We start from the raw sequence: 18786 nt of genomic DNA on the forward strand, positions 1-18786 counted from the left end.
CTAACACATGGGACACCATTTCTGAAAAAAAAAAAATGTGAAGTTCAGAATAAGCATGTTATTTTTCCTACTTTTTGAAAGGCATCAGCTTCCCTGGAAGCTGGCATTCAATAGCTTTTTTGTGTGTGTCAACACCAGTTATTTCTCTAACACTCTAATCAGAGACAATCTCCTTGACAAAAATCATCCCTAAGCTCCTTATTTTTGAGGCACTCACCTTTCTTGCCATTATGAGACCAGAAGGCTTGTGAGATACTTTGAAGACCACGCCGCCATTTCCTGCTCCCAGCTCACTGATCTTCTCAAAGTCATCATCCTTCAGCTCTCCAACTTTTTGTTTCTGGGTAAGGAAAGCTTCAAGGCGCTTTCGTTGCTGTTCATCCAACTCTAGTTCTTCCAGTTTCTTCTGAAGTGCTTCCAAATTTGTCCTGTACAACAGAGAGAGAACAGATGAGTATTAAGCTGTCTGAGCTTACCCAGCAGTGTTGCAAGAGGAAGAGGAATAGAGCGCTGAGGTCAGAGATTAAATCCACTACATTTTCACACCTATACACATTATCCAGAAGGACGTGACTTGTACAGTCACCCCCACGAGAGACATATTATTGGAACCCTGATTTAAGTAAACAGTATTTTATTCCATGGTTTAAACCATGACGTAAACAACAGAGATGATAACTAGCTTCCTCACCTTTGACGTTCTGTCCAAACTCACAGCTGTTAAGTTTCACTACCTACAGGAGTGGCTTAGTGACTCAGCATTTATGATCACAGATCTCATGAATCACAGCACACCACTCCACGCTATTTTTAGTTTCACGTTTTCAAGGATTGTGTTGTAAATTCCTACAGAGTTTGTCTAAATGCTTTATCTACTGATTTTCACACAACTATATAACTAATAATCCATTCAGAAGTTTCTTATGCTAGATAGCAGTAAAGAGTTGTCTGTCTGGGTGGGTTTTTTTTTTTGTAGTTTAACTGGGGAAAAGAAAGAGCCCAAAGGTTGTAAGCTTACTTTTTCTTTTATTTGAGGGCATATCTACTAGAAATCTAGGTTTAACATCAAACTATACAAAATACAAATACAAAACATTAAACAGTGGTAAAATTTGAGACTACAGATAGAAGTTCAGTTTCCCTGGAAGATTATTTTCTAAATAACTTCAGATCCTATGAAAAAGTTTCATTCTGATAATATAACAACTTAAAAGCTCATTTAACTTTTCCTGCTACCAACTGCAACATAAGCAGCTGCAAGAGCAAATATTTAACAGTAAACACCTGTTTTGCTTAGCCAAATTTAATGCAATGTTCCCAGGGAACACGGTGTTGCTAGAAAGAGAAACTTAAAGAACAATATTTACTTCTTCAGACCTTAAAACACTTCCCATTTAAAAAAGAAAAATAAATGTTAGATTTCACCAATAATCAAGAAAACGATTTCTGTCGCTTCAGAGAACGTGCACTTTCAAAACACGCTGTGCAAAGTGCTGGTCAGTTGAGCAGATACAAGGTCAATTCTCCAAGAAACAATGACACAACTCCCAGACTCAACAAAAAGGCAGAATTCTAAGATGAAACCCTCAACTCATTCATTAGAGACTCCACATTTGCAGGCAGGATAACAACCTGTTTGACTGCATCTAACATTTAATCAAGGCAAATAAAAATACTAATATTCACAGCTATTGCTTACTACACAATCACTCCAGAAGTTTAAACACTGATGCGCTGCTACTTCATTTATCAGTTTAAATGCATTACACAGGATGCAATTGCCAAGCTAACTTAGAAAGTGATAACGCTTCAAAGAGTTAAACAGAGGAAACAGAATGAGACCTTTGATGGAAAGGAGAGTTCTGTTCAGCCTGCTGCTTTGACATTTTAACAGTCCAAGCATAAGATTACCAGGCAACATGAGCGAGCAAGTTTCACAAAACACCCTGAGCAAATGTAATTTGGCAGTGCTGTTCAAAATCAGAACAGTCTCACACAGTAAACGTCCATGTACTTGTTCTTCTGTAGTTACGCTACCATAAGTGTCTCTATCTTAGTATAAAAATAATTTCATTCTGGTGCAGATATTACAATTTCAAAGAGAAACATACTCTTATTTCTGTCCTTGTATCATGCTTTATACCAGTATAATCATACAATAAATATCCTAGAGCATTTGCGATGAGAAATTTCCCAGCGTCAATAAGGAAAGCTTATAGGAACATTCCCGTTAATCTGAATCACAGACTCCATTTTAAAGATGAACCATTGAAAAAGAGACATTTTTGAAATCTATTTTCTAAAATACGAGACAGAAAGCAAAACAATCACTAGATTATTTTTTCCCCTCATGCATGCCCAGTAAAGCAAACAAATCCCAGCCTGAAGTCAAATTTGTGTCTTTTCTAGAACACAGCTGAACTAGCTCTACTTACACTCTGAACACAAGATAAAAATTGGAGTACCTCTTACTTGCCTACAATAAACTCAGGAACAATGAACGTTGGACGCAAACTCTGTATTTTACCCTAGATGACGACTATTGTGAGAAGACGTAGCTCGTGTTTTGAAGAAAATAGCTATTCATTTTTTTCTCTCAAGCAGAAGAGGTTTACTGGGTTTGGAGACAACACAGAGATGCTTGAGCACATGACTCAGAGCAGACAAAATGCCAGTGTGATAAAACAAAACACTCAGTCATGTTGATGCTTTAGTAAAAAAAAAAAAAAATTGCTAGGATAGCATTTCTCACATCATGTTAGTCTAATGTACATTTATATAAACATCTATACAAAGCTATTTTTCTTTTTTACATTGCTCCTTTCAGTCTTAATAAACTCAGCATTCATTTGAAATACTTGCATTTCCTTACTTGAAAGTATAAATTATTGTTGGGGTCCTTGCTCAAACACCAGTCAGAAGACTCCAAAGATTCTCAGATGAAAATGTTTCGATCTCAAATCTCAGCATACCAGCTTTCTGCATCTATCTAGAATGTGGCCACCAGCAAAACCACTCGAATGTTCTAAGCTCTAACGGTAAAACCTTCATTACTTGCAGTGACATGCACGACAGTAACAGCAACAAAGTTGTCAGATCTCGCTTGAATTTTTCAGAACCAATTCTTTAACTGTGAAGTAAATTATTCTGAAGATTTTTGTGAAAGACATTAATCCAACAAATGTATTGTCAAAATTACTATTTAGAACTTAATTACAAGTAACATCTCCAGTTAGTTTTACAGTAATTGAATGACAGACATAAGGACACAACTGAATTCTTTTTTCATTACGGTCCTTCGCATGCAACACTGAATACTAACCAATTGCAAAAGTAATTAGATGCATTTTAAAGAAGAATATTTGTGTCATCAAAGCTGATGGCAGTAATCTACTCTCAGTATTTCTAGGAGTTAGGAGTTTGATAGTTTCAGTTCTGAACTCTAACTGCTGCCCTGAGTGGCAACGGTGACTGTCATCTGGACCCTCACCACACAAAAGCATCACAGCCAAGCTGCAGCGCAAAGCACGTACAGGAACAGGTGGGTAAGGAAATCTTTGCATATAAAGCTTTGCAAATGGAACTAAAGCAACACATACAAATACAGAAGAGGGAATATTTAAGTCAGTTCATCACTGGGACACCACAAAAACGTTAGGGAAGCTTTTCAGTAGGTAAAAGTGGCAGCATGCTAGCACGCTAATGTCTGCTTCCAGAAGGAGAGCCAGTAGTTAATCAATCTTATATAGAACTTTTTCAGAGACAAAGATTCCCATTAAAATTCATCACCATTACCTGCTGCAGTCTTGGAGTTGTTTTTTCACTGTCACAGCGTTACGCCTCTGCCAGAGTTCCATCAAAGCAGGAAATCAAACCACCTCAGTGTTTCACTGTTCCAAGCACTACTCTAAAGCAACAGGTTATAATTTAATTTACTGCTATCAGTTCTAAAGCCAAGCACACACTAAACATTCTGCACTAGGGAAAGAATCCAGCTTTCGTAACGTGATCATCTGAATGAAACCACAGGGAGGTCAGTGCTGTTTTCTCCATTCGTTAAAGAAACAGTGTAATTTCACAGAACCTCATCAATAAATACATTCTTACCCAGCTAGCAGAAACGGGTACACACGCTGTGTGGCTAGCAGACAATGCCACTGTAGAAAGCGTAGTGACTTAACCACAGGACTTCAGATACAATTATTACAAGAACTTCCAGACCAAATGGAGAGTGAAACAAACAAACAAAACCACCCAGGACAAGTTTTTCTGGGAGCTGTTTCCTTCCCCCCTCCAAATGCAGCAGCAGGTACCAGGCGCTCTGGAGGGGGAAATATCTCTGCCCACGTTTGATCAAGTAGGATTCTTCCTATTAAGTCAGCATTACTTCTTCCTTTTGGTACTCAAGGAATTACGCTGACAGTGCAGCGTCCTTCTAGTTACACAGCACTTCAGTATCCTCAAAAGTTTAAAAAATAAAGCAGAACAGAACTTCAGAGTGTAGTCTTCTACCAAACACACAAAGCCACACCCCAAACATCAACAACTCTGATGTACACTGAGAAAATTCACCTCTACTCCTGCCCACGTACACTTAGTAAAAATCCCCATTTTAGAGGCCAGAAGAGAACTGCAAGCTGACACCCTGGGAGAACCCCCATTCCACCCCTTCTGCACCCAGTTTGTCAAACATCACAGAGGTGAGAAAGGTTTTCCAAGAAGGATCACAGAATCAGATGCCAGGAGCTTTTCAGACTCAAAGCCACCCCACCTGCACAGAAGCCCATCTAAGACCTTCAGAATTGTCTCCCCTACCTGGTACCTCCCCTTCTGACAATGGCCAAAAGCAAATGCTCAGACAAAGAGAACACTGGGTGGTAATAAAAACAAAATAAAGTGCACAGCAACACATCTAATTACTGCTGGACTAAACACTCTGTACTCTGCGTCCCAGAGCTGCACATGATCCTATCCACAAACTCCTGAATGGACAAGATACGTCACAAATACCATCACTTCACCAGGTACGCATCAGTGACTTAGGGGACACCGAGCAACCCTGCGTTCCTACGCGCAGGTTGCACGGGGAGCAGTAACAGATTCTGCAGAGTGCTCTCACCCTACACACAAAGATGGGCAGAAGGCAAGAGGAGACTTTTCGGTTCATGCATTTGGGGACAGCTACCCCAGCACTGAGGAAAGCACTCCTGGAAGAGATGCATTAACGTTTCAGAGCATACTTGCTCTCTTTGAACCAGTAACAAGAGAAATACTGTCTTTAGTCTGTCATAACAAAGCCAGGAAAGAAATACTTACTCTTAATTCATACTACTAATACTCCAAATCCTTGAGAATTTTATTTAATTCACATTAGTGATAAGTTAATCACATACTCAACCCTAAAGGCTGCATTAAAGCTGTACTCAACCCTGAAGTCTACTTTAGGGAGAGGAGAAAAAAAAATGTGGTAGAGGGGGGAAAAGAAAAAAAAAAGTCTGACAGAATAACAGTAATTTGTCAAATAGTTGTTCAAAGTTATTACTATCAGTTTTGCAAGCTGAACAATTAGTATGAGTGGAAGCATGAAGAAGCACATTCCCTTTCAGATCTGCTGTCACACGAGGATACAGGCTGGGGGTTGTTTTCCAGAACAGTGACAGTAATGCTTTCCCCAAGCCTACACAACTGTCAGTTCAGAGAAGACAGTAGGCAGTTTCTGCATCACTTCCATGAACAACCTCAATCAGGGAGCTGAAATAAAGTATTAGGAACACGAAGACATTCTGCAGTTTTGAAGACAGACTACTGTTTTGCATGATTGTGCCAAAACCGGGCAATAAGACAAGTTTTTGTTTAACTTTTCCTTTAACAAAGAACAGTTCAGAGAATACCACGTAAGATTAAAGTAATTACAGTGGTCTCATCGCTTACTGCACAGGTGGCTCTATGTCTGGGCTACCTCCAGCACAGCCTAAAAAACTCGCAGTTAAAACAACAACTCAGAGATCCAAACTCACCATAAGTGCAAAGGAGTAATGTTGTGGAAAAACACACTGTTTTTCAATTTCCGCTTATTTTAAATTCTTGCAACATGTTAGAGGTCCTTCATAAATCACCATTGCCTTTAGGTGGGATATACAATTTTACTATACACCTGCTCATTTCCAGCATGAGTTTTAACATCTGAAAATCTGAAAAAGGCACGTACATTAAAGAAGAAAATACACAATGTGACCTCAAGTCTCCTGTTGAGTCTCCAACTAATGGGACAACTTAACTTCAAAAATCCTATAGGCTGAGCTGTTGGGTAGGTATCTTTGTTTTAAGCATCCTCCCTTCTTTGCTTTAGCCTAACCACCATTCCATTAAACATTTCAGACTATTTTTTTTTTTCTTAAATAAGCCAAAGCACACCAAATAACATATTTGAATTGAAGACAAGAGTTCACCAAAGCAAGTAAAGCCACAGAAGCAAGCAGTGGCACATAGAGATGGATACCAGATTCACGTCCTGGGTGCCTCTTCCTACCAGATTTTTTGGCAGCTGCTCCCAGCCACCACTTGGAGTCACAGCCCTCGATCCTGGGTGGCAGCAGCAGCCGTCAGCAAGGCTCAGGCACCCCTTCTGCATTATTTAGCTCTGTGGCTAAACAGTGCAATTGTGTGTTGGGTTGGGTTTTTTTTAGTCAGTTAAAAGGCTTCCTCTGGACTTGCTGCAGCACTGAATTCAAAGTTTGCCATAAATTAACTTCGCCATCTCAAATTAAGAAATTCAAGAACCAAATCTCTAGAACCAGAACTCCAAGTTCTCCATCTCCCTTTCATAAGTATCTATGCACCTACCACTGATTTTTCCTAGCCAGCATGACACACAACCAGAACACAAGAACCACAGGGCAATTAACAGTTCCTTATGGACAGAAAAAGGAATTTATCAGGTATAAAACACAACACGGAGGATAAACAGAAGTTATAAAATTTTTATCATCAGCCCACACGTATATTTACACAAGTCCTGCTTTTCCATTGTTTTATGTCTCTGAACTATGAGTTAAGTTTGATGATAAAAACAAGGGATAAATATGCGCAATAGTAATGGTAACAGTATCTTCGTGATTCCCTTATGCAGTAGATACACAGCCTTTGAGAGACACTACAACAATAAAAAAAGATGAAGTTACAGGATCAGTTTACAAGGCCCATGGAAAAGCCAGGATCAGAACCGAGATGCCTTCTGTGCAAGAGCTGAGCAAGGAGTACTGAAGGACAAACCATCAAAAGCTGCAGTTAACACATCAGGGACTGGGAAGGAAAACTGCCAGAATGTGCAGATGAAAACATACAAAGAACTCTGTAACCAAGATTCAGAGAAAGCCATGGATGGGAGGTTTAGATCCTTGCCTGTATTTCAAATGGACGGATGGCAAAACACAGAACATTTGCCAGTGTAGCCATTTAGTGGAAGAAATTAATAATTTTTACTTAATACATGTATAGACTGTAGCAACACATACCAAAATATTCACATATAAATACACACACATCTATATCCAGACAGAATATTCTTCCCCCCCCACCCCCCCAAATGCGTTGTGCAATTGTTACATTTGCTACGTTAAATGTGCTGACTCATCTTCCCATCACACTGAAAAAAGTTCTAGGAAAGCACAGAACAACGCTGAGTTGTAAAAAACACTGAAAGAAAAAAAAAAGAAAAAAAAAAAAAAAAAAAGAGTTGCCAGGAAGTCTCAACACTTAGTTTTACAAGCCCCAAAGCAGATTTTTAAGAAAATACTAGTTCACCCAAAGCAGCACACACTGCTGGAGTATCTCTGTCCTGCTTCTCAAGCTGTAAAGTAAAATAATCTGCTTCCATTCTTACTCCTCCTGTATGCGACACCCTGTCAGGGCGCATACCACTGCATACTTCCTTCTGCTGCTGGATGCCTGTGACATGACTGAATCCAGGTGAAAGACGCGTCCTCAGCTGTCAGTAGGGAGAATTTCCGCTGGAATTCAATCTTCTGCTGCTCAGACAAGACTCGGGATGACAATGGCTTCTCAACAGATGTGTGCAAAGTGATGCTGACCAGTGAACTAGTCTTTCCCAGTTGTTCAGCTCCTCTGGGCACTAACTGGCCGAAAGCCTTGCACATTTGTTCCAAAGTATAACCAAGATTTTGTCTAATATATATCAAATATATCTGAACATATATCCGAACATATATCAAATCAGAAATCATCCGATTGTTAGTTTCCAGCAACACATTAGTAAGTCTTCAGAAAAAAAAAAAAAACAAACAAAACAACACTTCCTTTAAAAAAAAAATTAAATCTCTCTGGAAGAAAGAACCCGCTCCCCAAAAATTCAGCAAGCTAGAAACTGATGTTGCCAACTAACACTGCTTCCTCAAAGAGACATTTTTGTGTTTTGGCAGTGAAATCTGTACACTTTATAAAGCCCAGGCAATCCCCAGGGCAAGGATGGGAGAACAAATGCAGCTGTAAAAAAGGGTAACATAGGCAAGAAGCTGGGGGGGAACTTTTACACTGGAAAATTTAGCACTTAATAATTTAAAGGGAACATCTAAATTTACCATACGTAAAAGAAAATTCCTTCCCCAATTCATTTCAGAATGTTTCTCCTGTATAAACTCAAATATTTAGTGAATATCCACTCAAATAAATGGCAGATATATTCCCTGTCTCACATAAATTCCCCACAGTTTTCACATTGGGGTTTGTTTTGGTTTGTGTTTTTTTTTTTAATCTAGTGCAAAAGCAAAGAACCTTTGCCCAGATTAACAACTGTAGCACTGCTGTTATGCCAAATAAATAATTCAGCTACATATCAGGTTTACCTAGTCCCTTTTTTTTTTTTAAGCCTTCTTCAGCTACTAAATAACAGTGAAAGGTCTCAGAGGCAACCTGTTCCTCTTGAGACAAACCTGAGACCATTCAATTAAAAGATGTGGTACTCAGAAATTGTTGTAATTACTGAATTTCAACATATCTCAATAGTATCTCAGGCTCTGAGTGCACTGTCACTTAATCCTGCAAAAGCCTGGGCTCCTGCCAAAGGAGGTGGCTCTGCCTCATTCTGCCCCCAGCCATTCATTCCTAAGTAACCTACTCCAATAACACAGCCATTTAAAAATTTAAAAATACCGCAATTTTTTCAGCCAGGTTATTTCCCTGATGAAATTCACCATGTGGCTGCATCAATGCTGCTGTGAGCACAAGAGGATAGCCCCCCGAAAACTCATCTGGGCTTCTTCGGGGGCAAATTCTCAGAGCAGCATGCACACCTGGCTCACTAAGAGCTGACACGAGAACAACAGCACCAGGAAGGAGCAGACACAGCAAAGACAGGCCTTCAGAAGAAGCAGGATCTTGCACGCGCTGAATTGTGAAATCACACCTTAGTAACATCTGCAGAACTGGTGTTCTAAAAGACAAATGGAAAAGCAGCTGGATCCACATTTACAGCCTGCGCTTTCACTACCTTTCATCTCGTCGGAATGCAACAACATTCATTTTTACACCCAGTTCTTATTTAATTCTCCTAAACTGATTTATGCTTTTTTAGCAAAGATAACACCATCATAATCAAAGTATGCCTCCATTATTGTGATTATGCTTAAATGGAAGTAAAGACTTAGTCTTTACTGTTACCTCAGTTTTAAGTGTCTTAAAATCTTTCCCACATCCACAGCTGTAAACCAAAAGCTGCCAATTTGCCACTTGCATTAATTTCTGTACCACTTGTGTATGCTTACTTAGCTGTAGATTTTTTCAGCACACACATCCAGAACTAATAGAAGAAGTTAGTAAGGAGATGCAGAGTCTCAATTTCACTATTTTATTTAACAGATCACGTGTTCTATTTGCTTCTTAAGTATTATTAAAATACTACAAATTAACGAAGGAGTATGCCAGGCTCGTGCACATTTAAGGAGAATGCTATGAGTGAGTATGTTTTAACCCAAATTTGAAACATTTAGTGAATAATAAAAGACTCTGTTTTCCTGAAATTATCTAGCATTTATGATCACCTGCCTAAAATGCATTCTCTCATACCATGTGTATTTGCAAGCTTTGTTAATCCTTCATTAGTAAGGGATTAAAAAAAGTTACTATTTTTTTTTCATAAATATATTTACAAGCTTGCATGAATTCCACACACATATTCCATGCAACCACAATCTGGCCAGATCAGACATAAAATTCCAGGACCTAATCTTCCACAGCACTCCACACATGCACAAAGTTCCACTGACGTTACAGAAATTGCATAGAGGGGCTGCCCCTCCTCAGGGACTTTATTTTAAAAACAATGAAAATTATCCTCCCAAACCAAAGGCAGAAGTGACCCAGCAAACATTAAAATTAACAATTCCGTGAAACGCTTCCTTCCACTTAATCTAAACTCACATCCAAGAAAACTGACCAAAAAATTACTCCATGGAGGACACTTGGAACCACGTCTATTGGGAAACAGCCCACTGGTTCTGCTGCTCCCCTTGTGCCACTCCATTTCACAAGGCAAACTTAAAGACCAGAAAACCTGAAACAAAAAAGAAACAACAACCAAACAAATAAAAAAAAACAACAAAAAACCCCACACTACAGATGATGGGAGACTGTCTTTTATTCCTACAAAGCCCAAAGTGAAGTTCCCTTGAGAAAGATATTAAATAAAACCACGAAAATTGCAAGATGCCTGGTAAGCAAGCAACTATTTGTTTTGCAAATTGCAACACAAATTGAAGTTCAAATCAGTTTTGCATAATTTTCAAATTCTTCCTTGACAATCAAATACAGGCAGTTGCACTCAGAGGTCGTGCCAGCTGTTCAGGGGCTTGCTTAACGCAATTTAAAGAGCAAGGAAAAAAAACAAGAAAAGGCTAAGAATTGCAGTAGTAATTTGTGAGCTTATGACTGGAATTTGCCACTTAACCATTTCTACAAAATTACTCTTTGGTTTGAACAGTTCTAAGGCACGCAGATACTAAATAGTTAAGACTTAAAGAAAATCCAGACCTGTTCATTATGGGCTTAAGGAGCACCAATAACAACAGCACCGTGCTGATAATGTGAGTGAGAACAGGTTGTCTTCAGACTTTCTTTCAGGTCACGGTCCTGTAAAGAAATGCAGTTCCTAAGGTGGTAAAGACCTATAGACAGTATCTTCCTAAAGTCCTCTCAAAGACCTACTTCTTTACAGCAGATTAAAGGAAGATGCAAATTCCATGTTCTACTTTTTTGTTTTATGTTTTTACCTAATTAAACACAAAACAGAAGTGTTCTTTCATACTGTCCTTAGTTTTCCTTATCTAGAATGTAATCTTACTCTGCTCATTCTCCCTCACACTATACCTTGCTATGCCACGTCTGAGATTTGCTTGGCTCGGTCTTCCCAGAGCAGAGATCACAGTTTAGGCTTGGTTTGGGAGATAGCAGGTGTTGCTAAAACACATACACAGTTTGTATATTTTTTTAATTCTTTAAACATGAAAAAAAAAGACACTTCAATCCCAACCACCTTTTCAATGTGAATGCTTATACAACAGGAAAAAAAAAAAAGTCAGGGGCATTCAATAAAAAAAAAAAGTTTTCTTTTTTTTTATATTTAATCAAATATAAGACTCTCCTGGAAGGCTCAAGTTATAATGCCAGAGACAGGGAAGTTGTCTTTACTTACTCAGTCAAGCTAAAAAGTAAGGCTTTAGAGCAATTAGTTCGTAGACATATCCAAATGTAACTGATGTACAGAAAGTGCCTCTTCTGTTTAAGTAACTTAGTGATGTTTAGATATTTGTTTTGAATTTTAAAACAAAGCACATCTATGTGGACCTCATTTAACATCAATTTTAAGAAATCAAAGTATTTAAACATCAGTACAAATTTGACATGCTCATAGTGTACTAATAACATCAGCAGTTGAGGTATTTGGTGATAAGCCATTGTAAGACTCAATGTGTCAAAGAAATCAGCAGAGAACAAAGTTGGGGAACAATAAAGTGCCCTAATTCTGTTCTGCCATGGGAGAGAACAGTTAGGTGGCTGTTTAATGTTATGTTTTCACCCAGGGCAGAGAAGAAACCCCGAACAAACAAACCTCAAAACCACACACACCGCCTAAGATATGCACCGCAATATAAAATCCTGTTTGAGACAAGACAGTGGAACTTCTGCCCCAGCACAGTTTGTATATACTGTCACACATGCCCTTAACTGGCATTTAATGGGCTACCTACAGCAACCTAAAAACCAGCTGTACCTTGTCTTCATTGGCATACTATATCCAGTTAACTTTCTCACTATAAATTTGACCCTTCCCTCTGCTTGTTTGTAAAGGTTCAATTAAAGAATAACATGAAGCAACTTTCTTTTCACTTGAACAAAAAAAAAAAACCAAACCAACTTACTGTTCTACAGGAAGTAACATTGTCTTGAAAACTACCTTCCTGCTTCCTTAGAGCTTCTACTTCATGCTCTGATTATAGCTTGGATTTAGAGAAGCCTAGAAATTGAGTAACAACTGCCAGATATTCAAAGGGACAGGGAGTCAGAAGTTTGAAAGGAATAGAAAGCGGAGATTTCGTTCTGTTTCTTTTGGCTATTAAGATTGTAAACTATCGCAGCATGTTCAGCCAAGAGACATGTATTTCTTTAATTAATTTTCTTTCAAGTTTGCTTATTTTTTTCCCCCTCTTTTCTTTGCAAAATCTTTGCACAGGTACAACTGCGCAGCTCTAAAAGTACCACAACTAAATTAAACCCGCAGCTGGCCCACAACATCTTGGTTTCATTCTGATGATCTGAAGCAACACAGGGCTCAAGAACTGCAGCACAGGTTCAACTGTCTCTGTGCAACTGCTTCTCAGCAGGAAGTGTCAAAAACAGAAGTGAAGCTCACAGCATAGGAAAAATCTTTTATTAAGTTGTCTCTATTGTCCAGCAGGGTAGCCAGGGATTTGTAAGGCCCCAGAGAGAACCACAATATCCTGTACAAATAATTAAAGTAAGTGCTACAAATAACAAATACTGCTCTCAGAGAAAAACATTGTGAAGTTTCCTTTAAAATATTCAGTATACATATATTTAAATTACAAGGACCCTAACTCTCCTTTATACCTTGCCAGGGAAAAAGAAAAAAAAAAAAAGAAGTCATGCAAGTGGGAACCAGGCCTCATATGCATACTTCTTAAAGCCCTACACCTCATGCTATAAGCTTTTTCTTACTCTGGTCAATGAGCACCTATCACCAAACAAGGATGAAGACAGAGGACAAGATACAAATGGAAAGGAGGACATCCTGAATCATCCAACCCCTCTTCTTCTTTCATTTCCTCCCCATCCCTTTCCTGTCTGCCAGGAAGTCAAAGTATCATATGTACTCACTCCTAAAAGTATTAGGCTTCAATATTTCAAAACCTAGCAAGAGATCCCTGGGGTCAAATATCCATCAGAATACGTTACAGAACCTTCTACCTCTGACAGCTAGAAAGTTTCTGAATTCCAACGTACAACTACTGATGGCCAGTCTATATTTGTTTGATTTTCTGCCAACATTGCCTTTGGGCTTAAATAACTTCCTTCCTTTTGGCTGTTTAGCTCCTTCATGCACTTACAGACAGCAGTCATATCACCTCGCTCTGAATCTTCATTTTACTCAGCTAAGTAACTTGAGCTCTTTTCATTCTTTCCCTTGAGAGGTTCTCTTCTCTGAAAAAGAGCAGGAGAGCATCCAAGATCATTTGCAAAGTGACAGGTTTGTATACCGTGGAAGCAACTGAGTAACTGGAGACTCACATAGCCAAAATTCCAGTGAACCAGAAACAGACCTTTAGAAAGTGTTAATATGGCAGTCCGCAGATGCACAGCATACTTGAAACATTCGACAACGTATACAGGCTGACAAACACCTCTACTGTTGATCTCAAGCAGTAAGGATAGGGGGAAAAAAAAAAGCACAGAGCAGGAGAGGAAAAAAAAAAAAGAAACAGTCTTGCAGCTGAAGAAAAGAAAGACCAAAATAGTTTTCAATTTAATTCCCAAAACGTTTCCAAATTCTGATGCAACTATTCTTTGTTATTGGAAACCTTTCACAATGAGGATTTAATATTAGCAGGATGAGGAGATATTTCCATGATTAATTAATTCTAGCTGTTTATAGAACAACAGGTTGCTGGGTTTACTTTCACTAAGCTACTTCTTTTAAAAATACTTGAGGCATCTGTAAGCCTGACAAAAGCTCAGTATAAAGTCTTAACATATGAAAAAGAGCAAAAGTCTAGGAGACACATATACCAAACAAATTAACATACAAAACAGAAAATGAACCAACCTAGTTCACCATTGTAAACAAGACTCAACACGCCCACGAGTCTCCAAAGGTTTCCAACAAGTAAATGAGTATCAGACGTGTAAAAGCAATTTAATTACGTTTATTGAGTGAAGAAATTGTAAAGAAATATGATATTTAATATATTGCATATTTGGTGATTAACTTCAGGTACTGAAATAAGCAAGTGATAGGTATACCACATTTAGTCTATAAAACAAGACTACAATGCAATAGGGATCCCAGAAGACTGAAACAACATATCCACGACTACCTTGAAGAAAGTCTACTGGAAGGTGCCATATAGGCAAATATAAAAGTAATATTTCCCCCATCAATCCAGAACAAAAGCTGCATAATATTCAGATCATAATACTTACATGCAATCAGTAACTCCTACCAAAGAATAGCTTTTAAGCAGCTTGTCTCTCAGTTAATCATCAAAAGAGTTTACTAGAAATGTCACAGCCAGAGCTGCTAGACACTAATTTGTTTGGGTTTTTTTTTTTTTTGACAGGTTTGGGTGGTTAAATTGGACCTGAGCCTGTTTGAAAATGTGGCAACAATGACACACATAAACACTTTAAAATCCAAGACTTGTACGTCTCACTGCAATTCTGCCTCATGTACGCTCTGTCAGGGTGGTACACACGTACGTCAGAGCTCAGTTTACGTATCCAAGAGAAGAACGAACTGACCATACAGGGACAGGAATCTGTACTTCCAAGATGCATCTCTGTTTCAAGGCTCAGTTAAGAACTAGTCCATCACCTTAATCTAAAAATTAAGTGGTGAATACAGACCTGTTAACCTCAAAGAAACTCCTTTTATAACACTTCAGTACTTCAAGGTGCTGGCACTGTACCTGTGTAACCGAAGCCACCGTGCTCACCTGGATCCATAAGCTCAACGGAGGCTTCACAGGCAACACCTGACAATCCAACATCCAGCCTTTTTTTTTTTCTTCTCCCCAGTATACCCGTGATCACCTTAGACCTGCCTGCCAGACATTTACACCGTGTAATGTTTGTATTACACACAGGAAAGCTCAGAAGCATTTTCTCCAAAGGCACTCACTGACATACCCAGCATTATGCACTGACTACTGACAGGTCTACTGAAACTGGCGTTAGTTTGGTTTAAAGCCAAGGAGGAGGAAAAACAAAACACCTTTTCTACGAATCTAGGATTTACAGCAGAATTCCTCCCACACAGACATTTATGAAATGTGCTATTGGAAATGTATAATTTGGCACTTACTAGATAATTATATAACCTAAGAATTCAGCAGATACCATTAAGGACTACAAGAAGAGAGTTATACAACTTTTCCTCTATTTTTCCCCAGCTTATTTACCTCTCACATCTGACAGAAGTTTATTTACTGCCGAAGACACGGTCCACTTGCTCCACCGAGGAGACTCTCAGCAGCTACCACGAAGGGGGCACGCACCCCCAGGGACCAACACTTCTGAATTTTTCTGGAAGCCAGGCCGTGCCGGTTTAAAGCAAGGCGGCTTACGGAGAAGCCAGCCCGGCAGCGCCGGTGCCGCTTCACCGTCTCGGGTCCGCCGAAGGCCGCTGCGTGCTGCGGGAAGGCGGCGGGAAGGCAGCGGCAGGAGCGGCCGCGCCCCTCACCTCAGGGACGCGGGACGGCGGCGGCCGCAGAGCGCGGGCAGCCCCACCGGAGCCCCGGCCACCCCCCAACCGGCTTCACTCACTCTGCGGAGCTGGTCCCGTTCACGGCAGAGCCATCCGGAGCGGGGTTGAGCTGAATCGGGCCGGGCTTCTTCTTCGGCATTTTCGCCCCCAGACGGCGCAGAGGGTAACGGACGGAGAAGCCCCGGCCCCACTTCGACCAGGTTCGAGGGACTTCCTGCAGCGGAGCAAAGTTAGAGGCTCCCCTCGCCGCCGGGGACCCCGCGGACTGCGGGCAGCCTCCTCAGCGGGCGAGCGCCTGTGCCGCCGCCAGACCCCGGCCGCACCGCCCCTCCCGCCCAGCGCCGGCCTCCCCCGGCGGAGCGGCTCCCTGCCGACACCTCCCGACAGGGAAAACTGCCCGGGCTCAAAATGTGCCCTGCTTTGGGACTGCGCCTGCGCGCACGGCGCCGGCCAGCCCGGTGCGCAAGCGCGGTGGGCAGGCGCATGCGCACTATGGGGAAGAGAAGCCCTTTTGAAGGCCTGCCCTCACTGTGCTTTGCCCGCAGCTGCGGGGCTCGCACGGCGCGGGGCGGTGGCGGCGCAGGGGAGCCGCTTCCCGCCGGGTACCGGTATCGGCACCGCTTGGCCCCGCCGCTGCCCGCAGCCCCCTCTCTCCGGTTCATGAGGTTTATGACTTTCTCTTAAAAGTTTTTTGGGTTCTTGTTTTGAGAATTCTCACAGCAGTTAATTAAAGCAGCTGCTTCCAACGCGCGACATCTGTTTCCCGCAGAGAAAACCCTGCTGTGAGAACGACGTGTGCTGGAGCAGTTCATTGATCTCCCCTCCAATGCAATCATTCGCCTGCCCCGCTGGGGAAAAGGCGGTATTTATAATTAAAACGTAAGCCTCAGTTGGGGTACTAACAGCGGCTAAATTTGTCCCAAAGTAAATGCCTGAATTAAAAATGGAAACTGAGGATTACAGTTGGAAAACTGTGAATTATAAATAGCAAAATGAGTACGAGAACGAAACGTCCAAGCGGCTTTCGTTAAAGCACTGCTGCAGCTACTCGGAATGGCCAGATCTGGTCACGCACTTCACACGCTGATGTGATCAGGGGTTTCTGTGCACGTTTCTGTGACGTTCTGACTTACATCCCTCATTTGGGTCTCCCTAGCTTTTGGTAATTACATTATTTTAGTGAACCTAAAAATATAACCGAGAAAATTGTATTTATCGGGAGATCTCTATCACGTTTTGGCATACAAATGCAAGAATGTATGGCTGAGAAAGTATGATTGATAAAATGAAAATTAAAAAAAAAACTGTTGAATACAGGGACTGTACTTTATGAATCCACTGCTTCTTTAACAGTTATAAGGCTAAATAAAGAAGTCCTGAACTAGTAGAGAGCACGACTGTGACCCCACCCCATGGAAAGGACAGTGCCTCCTTTATATAGATTATTTTGGGGGGAAAAACACTAACATAAATATAAGGTTGAAATTTCAGAGAGCAAAAGCTGCTTTACTCCTGAAAAAAACTTCCACAGTGGGATTTAAGATGAACACTGCCTTCATATCCACTTGCCTCCACTCATCTATAAAGTACTGATTTTTTAGAAAATTAGTCTGCCACGTAACTCTAGAGGACGTGTGAACCACGCCACGGAGGGCGGGGGGAGCAGAGGGACCCCACTGGAGAAGCAGTGGCAGACAGGCGGGGTGACAACGGCCTGCGACAGCTCAGTGGGCCCTCGTACGGCTGAAACGGGGCTGGTTGGTCAGCATTTGGCTTTTCTGAACCGAGCGGCAATACAATCCTTCCTCTACTGCTGAGATCCGTCAAGAAGTTTGGTACAGTTTGTGCTTCTTTGGAAAAGTAATTTCTCATTGGCTGAGTCCAGCAGAAGTAAGATGAAAACTCTTTTGAGGCCTGTACCCTGAGAAGTTATCCATTAAGCAGATTTCTTCTGTTTTCTGACACAGCTGAGAATTTCTCACCACCACCACTGTAAGATTTTGTACTGTACAGTGTTCTAATCTGTCAACAAATGTGACACATCTAGAAGAAAAGACTCTACAGTTACTCACAAATTTGCTTAAGTGGTAAATGAAATCCCTCCCAGACACACGTGAGCCAAAACTGAAGCAACACCAAATAACTTGGTGCTAAGGTGGTGGTTAACGGCTCGGTACTGGGTAGAAGAGTGAAAAATCAGTTTCTTCAGCAGTTCCAGCACTGACCACTATAATTGATACTCTTATTTCTGTGCTTTATGTCTTTTGCCTGAGAGAAGAAAAAGATCAGCGCCTAGAAATGCCTTTCTCCCTGGCTAGGCAGCTGCTCCAGCGGCAGCTTCGGAGCCGCGTACGTCTCTGGGCGAGGAGCGGGAGCAGTTCGCGAGCTCCGGCTGCATTCGGTGCCTGGAACAAACACTGGGCCTGGGCTTTCAGTGCAAAAGCAGTGGCCTCCATCTTGGGAGGCAGTTCTCAGTCACATGCTCTTTATCACACATGCCATAAAACACTTACTTTTTGACAAGATTGCCTAACTTTTGAAGCATTATGGTCTTTTTCATATACAATGCAGACATATTGATACATCACTTAAATTAATAACTTCTTTACAACTGTGGACAGGTTTGATACTCCAATGATTCAGCCACAAATTAAAATATAAGAAATTGGGATTTATATAGTTATTCAAGAATTTTTAATTATGTGTTATTTTCCTTTCTTTTTCTACCACAGGAGGCTATAGTAAAATTGAATGACTAGCATTTACAGTAACTC

General features: G+C 40.8%; 1 protein-coding gene across 3 annotated transcripts in view; it reads right to left on the reverse strand.

Moving 5' to 3' along the window:
* The window catches only part of MAP2K1 (mitogen-activated protein kinase kinase 1), a 35156-nt gene extending 18757 nt beyond the window's left edge, over positions 1 to 16399 (reverse strand). The window contains exons 1-2 of one of the 3 annotated variants that reach the window (XM_086757129.1): positions 16072 to 16399; positions 218 to 428 (exon numbers count right to left, since the gene is read on the reverse strand). In XM_086757129.1, the coding sequence (XP_086613255.1) occupies positions 218 to 428; positions 16072 to 16151 (291 nt within the window). In that variant the 5' untranslated portion in view covers positions 16152 to 16399. Of the gene's footprint in view, positions 1 to 217; positions 429 to 3795; positions 3937 to 15707; positions 15901 to 16071 lie in introns of those variants that run through there. The other 2 variants (XM_086757130.1, XM_010126516.2) reach the window with 2 other exon arrangements.
* Between the last annotated feature and the right edge of the window lie 2387 nt (positions 16400 to 18786).

The sequence above is a fragment of the Chlamydotis macqueenii genome, chromosome 12, assembly GCF_036417535.1.
Source record: "Chlamydotis macqueenii isolate bChlMac1 chromosome 12, bChlMac1.mat, whole genome shotgun sequence".
Lineage (NCBI taxonomy): Eukaryota > Metazoa > Chordata > Aves > Otidiformes > Otididae > Chlamydotis > Chlamydotis macqueenii.